The sequence below is a fragment of the Centroberyx affinis genome, unplaced genomic scaffold (assembly GCF_046629955.1).
Source record: "Centroberyx affinis isolate AG114_WGS23_722 - 3 ecotype Tasmania unplaced genomic scaffold, CSIRO-AGI_Caff_v1 ptg001447l_1, whole genome shotgun sequence".
NCBI lineage: Eukaryota > Metazoa > Chordata > Actinopteri > Beryciformes > Berycidae > Centroberyx > Centroberyx affinis.
In genome coordinates, this window is record NW_027279921.1 from 132,501 (window position 1) to 150,453 (window position 17,953).

General features: G+C 45.1%; 1 protein-coding gene across 1 annotated transcript in view; it reads right to left on the reverse strand.

The window, feature by feature from the left end:
- Window positions 1–1,826, reverse strand: part of kcng4a (potassium voltage-gated channel, subfamily G, member 4a) — a 20,713-nt gene extending 18,887 nt beyond the window's left edge. Inside the window, exons 1-2 of the mRNA XM_071526724.1 lie at window positions 1,698–1,826; window positions 669–1,310 (exon numbers count right to left, since the gene is read on the reverse strand). Of these exons, the coding sequence (XP_071382825.1) occupies window positions 669–1,310; window positions 1,698–1,805 (750 nt within the window). The 5' untranslated portion in view covers window positions 1,806–1,826. The remainder of the gene's footprint in view (window positions 1–668; window positions 1,311–1,697) is intronic.
- Window positions 1,827–17,953: the final 16,127 nt, after the last annotated feature.

The following is a 17,953-nucleotide window of genomic DNA, read 5'->3' on the forward strand; positions in this document are numbered from 1 at the left end:
CTCCATTATACTGATCACGGAGCTTCATGATCACCGTCTTTGTCTTTCAGCGGGGGACAACTGTGAGAACAGATAGCCTGAGCTGCAATCACTTACACCTCTCATGATAAATCTTACCAACAGACAGGGTCGCTGTAAGCATTCCAAACTTAAATTTATGGGCCCCATTTAAGTTAAATTATTATAATTGATTATTCTTTATGGGGCTCATTAGGGGCCAAACCAAAAGTTCAGGGCCCGGGGACAGCTTTCCAACCCGGCTGTGTCCAGACAATCCTCATCTGGGACTTTACAGTACATGCCAGCACTCACTTAAGACAACTTAATTCTACTATACACAACTCACCTAAACTAGCCTGGATCCAGACAGAGAGTCAGTGTTGCTCTAGTCAACGGCTTGTTCTCGCTCAGAGAAACAATCAAGCCAATCAGCGCCTTTGTGGGCGGGGCTAAAGTTTGAACCGTTTGTGCATCATTTTTTCGGCAGAATAATATTTGTTGAAATCACCAACCAGCATATTGTCTTTGCTTTGCAAATCAACACACAGGTAACGAGGAGGCAATCTCAGGCTAAATAATGGAGTGGTAACGAAATGGCCATTCAGTCTGAATATCAGGCTTCACCTAAACACACACTCACACAAACACACACACCCTGGCTCACTCACCCTGTCCTCCTCCTCTCTTAGGTCCGGCATGGTGCTGATACACAAGCTGATGACCGTCACGGCCACCATGAGCACCGACAAGCAGGCGAAGATCTTCCCCGGCAGGCCGGACTGCGGGTTCTCCACCATGTCTCTCAGCCGGTTCATCATCTTGCGGTACTTGGTCTCCTCCACCGGCACGCGCTGCATGGCGTTCCTCTGCCGCCGCTCCTCCTCGCGCCGCTCGTGCTCGTGCATCTCCTCGATGCGCGTGTACATCTTCCTCTTGCAGCAGCGCTCCATGTAGGCCATCTCCACGCCCCAGTAGGTCAGCTCGTCGTGCAGCGACAGGACGCACATCTCCCGCAGCAGGCGCAGTTTCCCCGCCGCCAGGAAGTTGAGGATGACCCTGAAGGCGGACGGCGAGCGGTCGAAGAAGAACTCCTTGCGGGCCTCGTCGTAGTCGTCGCAGACGCTGGCGATGTCCTCGGGCGACCGGCAGCCGCAGAGGCGGCCCAGCCGGGTGAGGGGGAACTGCTCCAGCGTGCTCCAGGGGAAGGTGTAGCGGTTCCCCCCGACGTTGATCACTGCCAGCAGGCCGTGGTCGATGGACACCAGGTCCTCGGGCCGACGGATGAACTGGGCCCTCTGGTAGTACACGCCCTGCGGGGTGGAAAACAGAAAGGGATACGTGGATTAAAAAAGACAATGTGAGATATTTGAGAAGCTTTTTTAGATTGAATAGTAGATTGAATAACAAGCAAAAAGTTGAATATAAAACAAAAGCCTTGCTATTCTTTCTATATCAGTAAAGACAGAATTAGTTACCAGAAAAGATAATATATGACAGAAATTAAGGATGACACTAGATAAAACATTCATTAGAATGTAACTCCCTGCAGCATCCTGATGGCCTCAAGCAAAAGAGAGTGAACTCAAAAATGTGATGAAAAATGATGAAAATCATTTGAGTGTGCTTAGAATTGTTAATTTCCTTTATTTTACTATTTAACTTTTATTTTTTGCCATTTCAAATAATCCTGTTCATACCTTGATGGTCTCAGTCTCGGGGATTTCGGTGAAGATGCGGTCGAAGCTGCTGTCATCGCTGAGCGACAGATTGCTGAAGTCATGGTTGGCGTTGCTGATGATGGGCATGGCGGCATCAGGAAAGCGCGCCGCTCCGGACTGGGCAGCTCAGACCAGGAGATGAAGACAGGAAAGAGTCTCCGGACAGCGTTTTAGCCTCAGGAAGGAGCGATCCTTTCTGTATTGCAACCCTCAAGAACTTGCATTAAAACTTGCACAAGAGCAAAACTTCTCCTGCCACAGCCCAGGTGCACTGTAGATAAAATAAGGCCTTTCAATCTTTTTGGTTTCGGAGTCCCTCATAACAAGGGCCCTTCTTCTCAGAGACGGCTATGGCTTTGGCTTCCAACCAACATAGCTAAAAACCCAGGAAAGAGAGGAGGGAGGCAGGAACCCTTTTGTCAATGTGAATGTGGGCGGATGGGGACGGGACAGTCACAGGTCCACAATAGAATCAGTTGGCGTATCGGGATTCAGCAGCAGATCAGTGGGTAATCCAGGTTTGACGCATGAGTCTGGAAAAGGAAAGCCCGAATGGAACGAGCGGGTCAGGATTGATCAGCGGCTGGGAGCTGGAGAGGATGAGTTGGATGGGCCCAGGAGCAGCATGTGTGGTATATTGAGGTGTCCAGGGACTGAGGGTGATCCTTTCTGTCGCCGCAGCAGGATTAGGGAGGGCCTAGACACGTGGTGTCATGCAGACACTAAGGGAGAGAGAGAAAGAGAGAGAGCGAGAGGGAGAGAACAAGAGATAAATGTCAGAATGGAGAGAGGAAGGGCTGAGATTAAGAGAAGGGGGAGTTGTCATGATGTAGAGCTAGAACAGAGATTTAGAAGGAGAGACACAGAGAGAAAGAGTGAAGACAGAGAAGGAGAAAGGGAACGCAAGAGAGACAGAGAAGAGGAGAGAGAGAGAGAGAGAGAGAGAGAGAGAGAGAGAGAGAGAGAGCACACCTCAATGACTGCAGTGCCACAAGCTCCTCCTCCCTCTTCCCCTTCCTAGTGTCCAGGAACAGACAGACAAATAGACACTTCTGTGGCTCTGCTGCTATACATGGCAAGCCACTGTGGTCACCACAGAACCCAATGGACAGCAAGGGAATTCCCACTCAAACCAACATCCTTGAACGGTAATTTAGCTGGTCTACTCGGTGTGGGTGTCATAAACAGTTAATGGAATGATGTAGAAATGAGCATTCAGGTTCTGTGGTGGCAGTTCACTCTAGATGGGCAACACTCCCAGCAAGCTAAAGTAAGTAGGGTCCAAAATGTTTTTGCTCTAATTGATAAAAGCAGCCTTGGTCACTGCAACCTGTTGTGCACTTGTACTTGTCACAATTGCCCCAAATGGTGTACTGTGTACCTGGGCCCTATTTCCCCATCACTTGTCATCAGATTCCACAATATCGTCCATTTTCTTTCCACTTTCCTATAAATGACCATGCCCTCTGTGCATGAAGAGCAGCAGCCATCAAAAAAGGAGGAAGTCTTGAAGCAATGGCCAACAACAAAAAGATTATAACTAGGAGAGAGGCATGTCTATTTCAATGAGATCTATTTACAGATATGTCTGAGCATGTCAGTGTTGGAAACTGCATAATTCCGTGCTTTTGAAGAAGGTTTTTCACTGTCGCTGTTGCCCTAATGGATTTTACTGGAGCCAGATTGGGCAGCATTCAACCAACTCATCAGCCTTGGCGGTAAGGCATTCTATAGTGGCATAATGCATGAGATTTTGATTAGAATCGAATGGCATGATGGCAAATGATGGGAAATATAAGGCTCTGGTCGAAAATGACTGGAATTACACTTTGAGACATTGTTCTGTGCCTTGCTTTAGCCAGTTCCTAACACAGCTGACTTGGCTGTGGCTGGCCAGATGCAGAATAGTTTATGCCACCGTTGTCAATCAATACTCAATTAATACTTGTAAATGACTCTAAGACAGTCCTGTACTTTACTACTGCCAGCTTTTAGGGTATTGTGGTGAATGTAAAGTTAGAACAGACACTCTCAAGAACACACACACACACACACACACACACACACACACACACACGCCACAGCGATTTATATGTCAAAATCTGTAACTCAGAAGAGAGCAATTTCAGACTGCACTTTATCTCAAATTGAGCCATCACTAGACATTCACTCTCTGTTCCGTTAATAGTCCCACATCCTTTCCACCCCCCTTCACACACATACACACACACACACACACACACACAAACACACACACAGGTACAGGTAGTGTGCCTTCACACATGTATCAGTCATCTGTCAGGGTGACCAGCCATGACTCACAAACCTGATGGTGAGCACAGCATGGTGTCCTGTAAGACTAATACGTCTGTGTTTGTGTGTGTGTGTGTGTGTGTGTGTGTGTATGAGAGAGAGAGAGAGAGAGAGAGAGAGAAAGAGAGAGAGAGAGAGAGAGAGAGAGAGAGAGAGAGAGTATGAGACTGTGGCTTTGTTAGAGTTACAGTAGCGCTGCAGCTTTTGCATGCGACAGCCTATACAGTGAAATAAGAATATTATCAGCATTATGCAGATTATTCTGCTCAGTAGGCAACCACAGTATTAAGCAAGTCTCATTCAATGTACAACTGGACAGAGCAGAAAGATGTTCGAGGCAGTGGACTGCATCCACACACATCACTAATTCAGATCCAATAGGATGGGATCCTGTACGGGGGGAACCAATAAATCACTTCTGTCAAGGTGGTGTTTCATTTCCACCTCGCAGGGGGAGGAGAGCATGATAAACTATTTATTAATAGATTCGTATTCCCTGTGGATGGGAGGCTTGCTTTGCCTAGTGGAAAGTTAATTGAGGGAAGTGTTTTTAGCAGCACCCTGGTATTATCGGCTTTGCTCTGCCTGGCTCTCCACTGGATACAAGTGACAGACACATATACGACCAGGGATCCAGTGGATGGTAAACCCACCTACACTCAGCTTGTGCACTTTTTATTTGTGAAATAGGATTTATCCGCCTTTTTAAGCTGACATAAGTCTTTGTGAGACAAATTCATCATAAACATCCATACTAAGTAGTATGAAACTGATGTAAGTTTTATGAGGATGTGGGCATTTATGGAAAATAAGCATAAATCAATGCTTTATATTGATGTTTTTTTCCCCTTATGCTGATCAAGGACCTGGAAGTCTTTAATTTACCTCTACATTACTGGATAAGACCAGTGAAGTTATATTGTCAGCTCTACAGTGACTGTCAACTCACACACGGAAAGCACTGGCGCACACGCGCGCGCGCGCGCGTACACACACACACACACACACACACACACACACACACACACGCTACCGCGGAGGAAATTTGTGCCCTTATCGAAACTTAGGTCATCAATTACGTTATATTGGACAATTAGTGAAATTGTACACGGTCTGATATGCAAATTGTTTAAGATAATATTGTGGGAAAAAAACAGTAAGGAAGCCTAAGTCAAAGTCAAATGTAGCTTAGAGGACACGTTTCTAACAAAATGGCAACTATTATTATTACTTTCAAATTAAGCTTATGGTTAAGGTTTCTCATACGATCAATCTACGATCAATTTTTCCACATGAGGAGCTATTTTGATCAGGTGAGAAAGACATTATCATCATTATCCATTGCATTCACCGTGACTATTCATTATAACTTTAGATAACGTGCAGATATGAACACAAACCACACAGCACAGCCGCATAACTTGTCACGAACAGTATCGCTCACCATCCTGAGAAGAGCCCCGCAACCCTCTCCAAACCAGCCGGGTGAAATCCCTCTGTCGCCTCGCTGTCCCTCCGATCATTCAACACCGAAACAGGGTCTCACCGACAATCATCAACCGCCACATGTTATAAAAAACAGACTGCATCTCTCCGGTATCCACAGCATTCGAACCTGTGGAGCAGGTTATAGGCGCACAGACAGTCTGAAAATACCAGGGATGGAGAGCGGAGAGAGGGTCGGTGTACCGGTTGGGCTGAAAGTGTCCCGTTACAGCTCGGTTAGTGGTGCTGCAGGAGGAGGAGGGGAGGAGAGGAGGAGGAGGAAGCGAGGGAGGGGGAGGACTACCGGCTCCGTGGTGCGCAACGGAGGAGACACCGGGTACCCAAGTTCAAGTTTGCGTAAAGGTGGAGACGGACGCAACTTTGTGAGCTCTCGACCGGAGAGTAATATCAGCGCAGAATCCTCAGCGGACCGTGGTTCTTGTTGTCCCCTCGTTCCCTGTCCTTTTATATATATATGTAAATCAGGCTATAAAGCATACGGACACAAAAGCGATGCTTTCTACCTCATACCTCCCGACAACCATGCTCGTTTCCCGCCCCGATCGCCTCTTGCGCAACAGGGGGCGCGGTTCATTCCCAAATCACCTTCTCAAAGGGCTGGATCCGCATCGGAGCACCGGCTTTGGCTCACAATGCTATGGGGCCATAGGACGTTACGCACAACAACGTCTTGTATTACTTCTGATTAATTCATCGTCCATCTTGTGTCACTACTGATTAAGTCATTGTTACATGTTTAAATCAAACCTAACTCTAATAGGCTATTCACTGTGACACTTCACATTGAAATCAGTGGACTTGCCTTTATGAAAAAATGACTAGACCTAACCCAACAATACACAGGAGATAAAAAAAAAAAAAAAATACCATCAAGTATAAGGCCACTACAGACAAACTCACTATAGAGTACCACAGACACTAATAGAAATAGGAATATTATATTGTGATGTTTCTTTAGGGCCAAGATGCTTCTATGTCACATTGAAATCAATACATAGCTGTCCATACTTTCAGAGAGTAATAGATAAGTAATATTCTACATAGGCCTGCTGATTTTGAAAACCTCCACTGGACCTACTGTGTTCCGCTCCACATCAGCACATCACGCAAACCTCTGCAAAGTCATACACGGGAACAATAACAGAACGAACGCACAAGGTGAAGGTTCACACAAAAAAATATCATTATGCTCGCAAATTTGTCTGCGGCGCTAAACTCACACACCCACTTTGTCCTTGAGAGGCAGCTCATTAGGTTGCATGCGCCTGAGGGAACTGCTAAAACAAGCAAACACTTTGTCCAGGCCCTTATGGCTGCTAACGGAGCAGACAACATTAGCGAGGGTAGAGATGGAAACTGAAGAGGGAGAGAGGGGAAGAGAGAGGGAGAGAGAGAGGACACTGTTTGTGCGGTATGTGTGTGTGTGTGTGTGTGTGTGTGTGAGAGAGAGAGAGAGACTGTGCTTTTAAGTGGTGAGGACAGAGACGCAGGTACAGCTTATTGAATCCCTCCATCACTACACAGTACAGTGCAGCATATGCCCAGGTCCAGTTAGTATGTATGCAACATGAGACTGATCACACACACCGGGCTATAAGTTCCCGGTCAGCATTTCTCTCACAAAGGAGAGAACGTTTCAGTCACAGCTGAATGGATTCGGTTCCCTGCAACCTGCCTCACTGTGACAATAATGCAACGCCTCTTTAATTCTCTCTGTCTGTCCCTGTCACTTTTTTTCCTTATCGCCTGCACATACATATGTATGTACACTCCGACAGACAGGCATACACACATAGACAGCGACACAGGCACACACACACACACTCACACACACACACACACACACACACACAGAGCAAAAAACAGCTGGCTAGTCAGTGGCACAGGTGGCAGATAGGGAACACCCAGGTCCTCCGACAATAAACCAGGTAACTTGTTTATCTGGTTATGCAACCCCCCTCCTCCTCCTCCTCTGTTTCATTCCCTCTGTTTGTTTTTTTTTCTTATACACACATACTGCATAGTATACCTGCACCGGCCCAGCCACACACACACACACACACACACACACAATGCAACACAAAACAGCACACAGTCGCACACGGTCCCCAACAGAAAACACACAAAGATAGCTGCAGCCCCGTCGGTCCTAATAGCGAGACTCAGTCTGGAGGATTAAGGGTTTAATCCCTCACAGGCAGTGGGGCTGAGATGAGATCGCAGCAGCCGGCATGCTGGGATAGCGGGGGTCTGACGAGCGGAGGGCGAGGTGCGTGCAGGAGAGCAGCGATGAGTCAGTCAGCTCTTTTGCACACCCTCTGACCACACACTGCACACTGACGGCTACCTGAAGGTCCCAGCCTGCCTGCCTGCCTGCCTGCCTGCCTGCCTGCCTGCCTGCCTGCCTTCCTTCGTTCCTTCCTTCCTTGCTTCCTTCCTTCCTTCCTTCCTTCCTTCAGCACAACACTGACTCTCTTCTCTCCCTTTCTCCTCTCTCTCTCTGCATCCCTTCTAGTTTCTCACTCACTCTGCCTCTCTTTGCCTCTCTTCCACTTTCCCAGTCTCTCTCTCTCTCTCTCTCTCTCTCTCTCTCTCTCTCTCTCTCTCTCTCTCTCTCTCTCTCTCTCTCTGTCTCTCCTCCCTCCCCCCTGCTGAAACTTGTTTGATCTCAGCAGAGTTTTGATCAGGTTAATTGCTCTCTCAGCGGACGGTGTGGATAGACAGATTAACACTCAGCACCCGGGATGGGAGAGAGAGAGAGAGAGAGCACTGTTAGCATGGAGAGGAGAGGAGAGGAGAGGAGAGGAAGCGAGAGGAGAGGAGAGGAGGCGAGAGGAGAGGAGGCAAGAGGAGAGGAGAGGAGAGGAGAGGAAGCGAGAGGAGAGGAGGCGAGAGCAGAGGAGTGCATGGAGAAGAATGCAATCAGGATAGAAGAAAGGAGGAGGGAAAGCAGATGAGGGAAGGCAATTGAGGAGTGGAAGAAAAGAGCGAGGTCGACAAGAGGAAAAGGGGGGAGAGAGGGGTGAAACGTCATTTAAAGGGCAGCAAAAGAGATGTTGAGGAGGGGAACGGGAACGAGTGGAGAGGAGGAGAGAAGTTAAGAGAGACAAGGGGGCGAATAAAAAGGAGAGAACAGGGTGATGAAACAACAGCATGATGAGAGAAGACAGCATGCCAAGTCTCTTTCAGTTAGAGTCGCTAACACCGAGGTTCTGTATGAGCCCCAGCTAATTGCTAATTGTCTTGTCTTCTTATCACATTAATAAAACATGCAGACACTCTGTTGTGATTTGCCCCTAACCGTTGCTGCGCGCCAAAACAGTGCAAAAAAATACCTTCAGTTTACCCTCCACTCATCTCATACACAGTCACACAGGATGACAAAGAGACACACACACACTGCACACTGCACACACACACACACACACACAAGGGGCTGGACAGATGAGGACTCGCAGGAACGATGACACAGCCACATCATGAAACACAGTTTAGCCCTGATAACCTTGCCAAACAGCTCAGAGACACAGTACAACTGGCTGATCTGAGTGTAATGAGTTTTCCTGTAAAGGGTAACCAGACAGATTAGCTGGATAATTGCTGTGATTGCAGCACAAAACATCATCTGACTGGGATTGGAATGGGTTTGCTGAGAAATGAATGCAAATTGAAATAGAATAACCTCCATTATTTCATTTTGATGGTCTCGTCAGGATGATCTTTAGTGGTTGTTTAATGCATTTTTGTTATTTTATTTTATTTTATTTTATTCTATAGCATTGTTTCCACTGAACCTTGTATATACAGAAGCTATTACAATGTATGACAGCAATTGACTTATTTCAGAATACAAAGCTCTATTATGTTATCAAGCACGTATATCAACCTGAATGTATCAAACTACGTTACTGAGCTATTATCGTGCAAAAGCTGAATAGTATTATAGAAAATGACAATGGTTATGGGCGACGGATGTTTACATTCAGCATTGTTAGACTGATTAACAGCATCCAACATGGGCGACGTTAATGCAAAAAAATTCAATGCGGCACACTATGTGATGGGCTAAATGAGTCTAAATGAGCCAGCCTCGAATATACTGCTCAGGGTGAAATAATTCATATTCGAGGCAGGTTTACAGCTTATCAACAAGGCTCCCTACTGACATCAAAATCCCTTTCAGCATAAAAGGGAATCCGATACAGCAGATCTACCAGGTGGGCAGGGCTGACGAGTGCCTCGGTCTTCTCAGCTTGCCCATCTCCGTCTTTGTCTTCAATTTCTTTACTTCCTTTCATCCTGTTTAGATCACATCCATTCTATTCTCAGCCGTTTTTATGTCCTTATGCCCTTCTTCCCCTGGATGTGCCCCTATGATTCACTTATATACCTATACAGCTTAAAATACACGGAGACACACACACACACACACACACAGACACACTTCTGTACCCTGAATCACTACAGAGGTGTAAACATTTGCAGCACACACACACACACACACCACTCTTACAGAATAATAAACTTTATTTGAAATAGGAATTACTAGCACTGCATTATTAGCATTCAGCGTAGCCGTTCCAAGGTGTCTCCCAGACAATGAAACAATAATGTATAAAAGTCTGCAAGATAAACAAGAAAAACGCAAGACATGAATTTAAAACAGGGTTACATTTAAATAAAAAAAGGGCTAATATGACAGCAATGAAACAGGTAAAAAAGCACAAATTATATAAAAACCTGCATACAAAAATGTATCTTAAGATGAGATGTAAATAGACATAAATGATATCTGCTGTCATTTGCGTTGCGGAAGGAGTCTGTGCCATATCAAATTCAAACTTCAACTGATATATTGAACAGCATGGACACATTACATTCTTCAGTTTCATAAGGGAAAGTTATCTCACATGCTGTAGAAACTCTCTTCCTCTCTCCAGAAAGACATCTTTTCAGAACCTAAGAAAGGTTGTGCAATGTTCCTATTACAGTAAAAACGTGCAATGCAATGTACAATGCACTGTCCAGGGTTTCAGTTGGTTCCCAGGTTCCACTCTTTGTTGTCTCTCAGAGTAAGTAACCTGAGAGGCCAGTTGTGTTTCAGAAAGAATCAATAAAATCTTTAAAATCACTGTTCCAAAACTAACAAGCAACCCTTGGAAAGACACTCTAACTGGGTTAATGTGCTTTTGTCTCTTAGCAATATGGTTAAAAGCTTTGCTGCTGCATTTTGTACGAGCTGAAGATGTGAGAGGCAGGAAGAAAGAGAGCTTCTGTTACCTAAAAGAGGAGAGATTAAAATGTTGAGAAGATAAAGAGAATCATCAACTGACATAAAATTTCATCCTGGAGAGATTTCTCAGAAGAAGGCAAGGCTGAGACCTCTTGAGGTGTTCATCAAGCCTTAGATCAGCATTACATACAGTATTATTCCTAAATTCCTCGCAAAGTGGTTGGCAGCTGCAGGCAGGCCGCTTAGATCATAACAAATCACATTAAAAGCCCTGGGAAGGCCAAATAAAACTACTTTTTGATTTATTCATGAAGATTCATGAAGATGGTGTATGTATAGGATGAGCATAACCTGTACAGAAGCAGCCCAAACTGTCAAAGTGTCATTAGACATATTGAAAGAGAGCGAGAGAGAGAAACTACAACCCCACACCCAAAATGCATCCAGTGAAGGTTTTATGTCAAGGCATGAGGTCAGATCTTACACTGGTCTTACATCATGTCTTGACTAATTCCGGCACCAGCGTGTGGGACTGTCTATAGACGAGGTGTGTTCACTCGGGGGTGCGGTCAAAGGTCACCGGCGATGTTTATCCTCCCCTCTGCCCTGATTTGATCCTGGAAGTTTCCTTCCTAAAGGGAGACAAAGGAAACAGTAGCCGGTGGGCTGGAAAGACGATCCTCGCGGACTCTCTTACACTCTCAAGTTCTCACTCAGGTATGCCTCTCTCCTTCTCTATCTCATTACAGGTAACAGAAGACACGGTATCATGCCCTGGGATCAAAATAGAGCCCTTGATAGAGTGATAATGCCACTGGCGAGAAGACGAAGAACCTAATCTAGCCAGGTGATCAGCTGTGGCGACCTCTTCATCAGCATTACGTTAATTGAATAGGTATTGATTCTCTGGGAGGAGTGGCTGGAGTTTAGTGGGTTTCACAACTCCTGAAGGCAGCAGGTTTTGGTTCATACGTGCTCTGCAAAAAATCTGCATCTTAACAAGTCATTTAGTCTGTTATTGAGCCTACAATTGTAATTTTCTTAAAACAAGTGTAAAAATCTGCCAATGGGGTTAGATAATTTCACTTGTTTCCAATGCAAATCAAGTTGTTTCAAGCATTTTGTAGAATCAAGTGTCATTTTCTTGATAGCAGTGCAATGATCTGCCTTATTCTGACTTATTTCATGTTCACACTCTTTCGCTAATGCAAGAGAGTGTGAGCATGTTTGCTTGTGGCTGACAGTGCGTGCCGTGATCTGTTGCCAGTGGTGTGTTTGCTCTTTGCACTGTTTAATCTGGACGACCCAGTGTGTGAGAGTCAGCTGCCCTCATTGTTAATCAGAGCGTCCCCTCTAAACATGTCAGTATGTTATAACACAGGCTGAGTGGTCATTTTTTACCCCGTTAGCCCCCGGGTTTTGAGGGTGAGGGACTGCAGCCGCACTTTCACAGCCAGAGGCATGCAGGCAATCCGTCTCAGTGATGGAGAGAGAGAGAGAGAGAGAGAGGGTTAGAGAAGGAGAGAGAGAGAAACTGAGACAGAGAAGGAGAGAAAGCACATTATGTATGTGCATGGATATGTGACTGTGCGTGTGTGTGTGTGTGTGTTTCTAAATGGTGAGGACAGAGACACAGGTTCAGCTTATTGAATCCCTCCATCACTACGCAGTACAGTGCAGCATATGCCCAGGGCCAGTTAGTATATATGCAACATGAGACTGATCACACACACCGGGCTATAAGTTCCCGGTCAGCATTTCTCTCACAAAGGAGAGAATGTTTCAGTCACAACTGAATGGATTTGGTTCCTGCAACCTGCCTCACTGTGGCAATAATGTCTCTATCATTATTTCTGTCTGCCTCCGTCTGCCTGTCTCTCTCTCTCAACTGTTCCATCATGAACATAAACATTAAACCAGGCAACTCTTGTAGCTTAACTACTTCATTCTAATGCTGCTTGTGTATTTTAACTCGATAGTGTCTTAAAGGCATATCATTCATCATTTGGGGCTTCTGAGGATGCAAGTAAAAATAAAACGAGTGAGTCATCACCAACACCAACGGCACCACCATGATCATCATCATTACTTAATTACATTACATAATGACGATGATCACAATCACTATTGTCATAGACCATAATAGACAGAGCTCATCAATAACACATTAAAGTAATCTACCTATAGTAGATTTTTTGACTGAATCATAGAATAATTGTATAAAGAACCTGTTCTTTTTATATTCTGGGGGCCTGACAGCACTGCGGTGTGTATGGTATTGCTCATTTGGACTCGGCTTGGACTGCTTGCTGCTCGTTAGTCTGAGGCACAGGTGCTTCGGTGACAACAGAAACAACTGGAGCCTCCGCAGGGTGACTAAAAGCCTCTGGCGGGGGGTTTGCGAGAATCAGGAAGGAAATGAAAGGCAAAGAAACTCGGTAACAACTCCCTCGAAAACCCTCAGACATAAAGAACTCAACTCGACTACAAAGCTTGTAGATTGAACCTCACGGAGCGTCACCCCGGCTTAGCGTTCAGTATGGTTATCAGACTGGAGCCCGCTCCCCCAGGATCCAGTCCAGCTAGCCAGTCGGAGTGTACCGAGTGGCAGGGAGCGGTGGAGCAGTGAATACAAAATGCCTTCAGAGAGACTCGGCGAGAGAAGAAAGGCATGCAAACTTCTCACAGTTTATGTCTGACTGCTAGATTTGGCATACTGCACTGAATGTTTGAATATTTGGTGCAATGCTGAATACTTAAAGGCATGGCGGCAGGAGGAAGAGAATTGCACAATGAGAGAGAGAGAGAGAGAGAGAGAGAGAGAGAGAGAGAGAGAGAGCGCAAGAGAGGATATTTCAGATTAATTAAAGGTGTGAGTGATCATGTCAGTAAGCTTTGGCCCCAGGTTACAGCATACAGCTGAGATTAGGAGGCTGACATTCCTTCATTCCCTCCCATCTTTCTCTCTCTTTCTCTCTCTCTCTCTCCCTCCCCCCTCTCTCTTTCTGTCACACACACACACACACTCCTCCCAAGGAGTTACTGGAGGTGTGTGCGTGTGTATGTGTGAAAGTCTCTGGATCTGCCTTCCCTCTCCCTTGCTTTCCACACACACGCACACACACACACACACACACACGCACATACATCCGTACATACCCATCTCATCCTTCTCTCCGTCCCCAGCTCCCTCTCCATCCCCGCTCCCATCCCGAGCTCAAACCACAGTGCTAATTAATTCCCACCCCAGAAACGCGTGAGAAAGTGAAGAGTGGAGTGGAGTGGAGAGAGGAGGGGAGTGGTGTCAGCCGCAAGCAGAATAATAAGAGAAGGGAGAAGAAAGGAGCAGAAAAGTGGAAAAAACACATGAAACTGACTCTCTCTCTCTTTCATCTCCCTCTCTCTCCCTCTCTCTCTCTTTGTCTTCATGGCCCCTGCAGCCTTTCGCAGACGTGAGTCACGGTCATCAGTCTGATCAGCTGTAGTTTTGACAGCAGCACAGACACAATTAACCAATTGCAGCGACACAAGCAGCGGTAGATTCTGTTGTTTTGGTTTGGTGGCCTCCTGTTTCAATGTACATTATGAGGTCCCTAAAGCTCTGGCCATCAATAATGTATCATACGCTGCAGCTATAGCCCTGTTTCTCAATTGATTCAGATTAATGGAGCAAACATAAAACCCTGAGAGGAAACTAGAGAGCGGAAACATTTGATCCTATTGTAGCCTATATACAGAATGTGCCTGAGCAAGCAGGTTACTCCAGTGACACGGTCTTCAGTCCACTGTGTGGTACTTCGTGTGTGTGTGTGTGTGTGTGTGTGTGTGTCCCATGAGAATGTTAGAAAATCTCGCTGGGAGTTTCAGATTGAGCGGTATGGATTTGACTTGCATGATGGATTATGATCCGGTGCTGTTTAAAAACCGCATACAGTCCCTGCTTGCATGTTAAAAAGCAGAAGTTTAGTGAATGGAGATTGAAAAGTCTTTGGTGAAGGTGTGGAACATCTGCAGCAACAGCATACTGAGCAAAAAAGCTCTGCCTCTTGTTCACTCTACTCCTTGGGAATACTGCAGCACCTGCCTTTAGTGGGATATTTACATGTCTGTGTGCTTGTGCATTGATATACATATTTAGTACATGGTAGCTTTGGTAATAGAAGGGGACAATAATCTTTTCTGTTTGAAGTGTGCTCTTTTAACCTCGGGCACTGGAAGCCACCGAGGAAACACTGTTCAAAGCTATAGCCAGAGTCGGCCGTCAGAAACAGTGTGTGTGTGTGTGTGTGTGTGTGTGTGTGTGTGTGTGTGTGTGTGTGTGTGTGAGAGAGAGAGAGAGAGAGAGAGAGGAAGAAACATGACTTGAATTCACTTGAATTCCTTTGCTGCCAAAAGCAAAGCCTAGAGAGAAATATATGCCTTACTCTCTCTCTCAATCATCTCTTTTTCTCTGTCTTTTTTTCCCAATCCTTTGACCAGTCTATCTGCTTTCTCTTTTTCAGCCTTTTCATATTCTCCATAGACTCTACGTTCTTTCATCTCTTGCTTGCTTGCTTGTTTCACTCTCTCTTTCACCCCCTTCTGTCTCTCATTTGCTGAAATTAGTGTGCATGTACAGTAGACATATGTAGAAACGCTGACTGCCACAACATGAATGTTTGATATTATATTATAATTAACCCACATTCGTTGTTCAGTCTTTGAATGGCAGAGAGATGTTGTGCTGTACATTAACACACATCCGGATAGGCAGAAATGTTCCACGGAGCAGAAAAGGCCAACTGTTCTCACTAATTGTCACGCAAGACTCTAAACAAGGGAACACAACGCTGCTGGCAAGCTAGATGCTTCATGAGAGGAAGAGGAGGAGAGGACATGCAGTAACGATGAAAGAAAGAAAGACAGAAAGAAAGAGAAACAAAAAACAAGGAAAGCAAGTTTTAATGAGTCATCTCATTTCACCAGCTTTCAGCTATTTCTTCATCCACTTTCCTGGTATAATTTTTAATCCCTTCATTCTTATTCACAAAACACTGGGAAACAAATGAGCTCTAGTTTCTCCTCCAAACACACAGAGTAAACAAAATCTCAGAATGCAACCTGCACACCAGAGTAATTGGCTCATTTGTAAACTTTCTGGTTTACATCTGTGTTTGTGTGTAGGTGTATGTGTGTGTGTGTGCCTGTGTGTGTGTGTGTGTGTGTGTGTGTGTGTGTGTGTGTGTGTTTTGCAATCCTTTGGAATACAAGAGTTAGCTGGTCCCAAGCCCGCTGTCACACAGCCAATCAAAAGACGACATTGGACAGGAAAGGTAAATTAACATGTAATCTTGCTTTTGTTTGATCTGTTGAGACTTTGTGCTTTCATTTCCCTTGGCTGTTTTTTTAAGGATATTATACAGATGGTAAACAAGCTTGAAGGTAGAGTCTGTGTGCCAGTACAGTCTCCTATATAGGTATAATTTGTAACTTTTTGCCTTGAGGCAGGAATATTGTTAGTCCCACCCTCCTCTCTTCCAAATGGTCAAATTCACACCACAACACTTTGTCACTCATCATGATGAGCCGTCTACGTTGAAATGTTATCTAGCCAAAGGCTGACGTTATCCAATAAGCTACAACAGACAATGAAGAAGGAGACAACAAATCCACAATTTAAAAAAATGCAATGGCAATGTTCACAGTGTTTTTACAGGATTTGTCTGCTGCATGTTTAGCTTTGCTGTTCTTTCATTTATTATTGCTTTCCACCACGGTTGTTGCTTTGACTTCCCTGTACTGCAGTTGACAGGCACAACCCAGCTCACTGCTGGCCATGCCCACAACAAATGGTATATGCTCAAAATGTCATTGCAGCATCACTGAAAAGCCAAATGCTGGCTAACAGGGAGATTTAGGCATGTACACATAGGGGGCTGGGGATGTATAATATATCATATTTTTGTTAAGTTGCACACTGTAACTTTAAGGTCCAAAAGCATTTGGGTGTGTTAGAGGTTGGTTGACCAGTCATGAGCAGGCACTTTTGTAACTTACACTATCTTTTCTATGAGCAATCTCTATATATACAGCTCCTCTCTTTGATTACTGAAGGCTATCAGTGAACAAGTGAAGAGTCACATATCACGCGCTTGAAATGATACTTTCAAAGGAACTGGGGATCCATAATAATCGGATGATCAAATGATTTCCGCTCTCTGAATCAGAGGCCCGGTGTGGCGTAAATGCAGCGTTTGCACTATGTGGCCTCCGCGGTGGCTTGGGACTTGGTGCGCCATAGAGACTGTATGGAGGGTACAGCGGGTCAGGAGGAGTGTTGCCTCTGCCCTCGTTACTGTTACATTCCTCAATATCTCCTCAGGGCTTAAAGCTCACTTAATACATGACAGACACATCGCTTTCAAGAATGTATTAGACAGTCTTAAAGCAACAATATGCAACTGGTAACACTTTACATTATGGTTCTCTGATTAATGCTTAATTAACTAGTGATTAAGCATTAATTTACCACATGTTAGATCGCTATTGAGTATGCTTCAATGGCAGAAAGCAATGAGAAATGAAAGAATACAAAGATAAATGCACGATAGACAAGACACATTTAAAAACACGGGTGAACATTGCGCTTGTTTTTTCTGTTATTGCAGATGTTCCCTATGTTAGTCATCTGCTTTTCATCACCTGTAGTGATTTGCGGATGCTGGTTACCTCAGCCTCAGGCTAAATACTGTTTCAAGGTGAGTGACAAGTGTTGTGGTGAACTTCAACTGAGGGGGAGGAGGGCGGGACTAACAATACACTTCCTGCCTCAAGGCAAAACGTTGCATTTTGCATTAAGATCTATAAATTAAAGTCTTTGGTGTGTTTGCTAGAAAATAGTTAGTGAAAGGCTATTTGGGATGTCTGCATCATGTTTGACATTTTTTGCCATTCATGGATCTGGAAGAGTGGTAACCAATTTGGTCACATCTCCTTCAACCCATTTCTCAGCATACTGAGACAATGTGGCTGGGGAAAGCTTAATGAAATCAGAGACTGGACCTTTCAAGCAGTGTAACGGTAACATGATCATCCCTACTACACACGCAGGAGAACGCACACATACACACACACACACACACACACACACACACACACACACACACCTAGCATCACTCTCATTGATTTCAGTCTCTTCTGACAC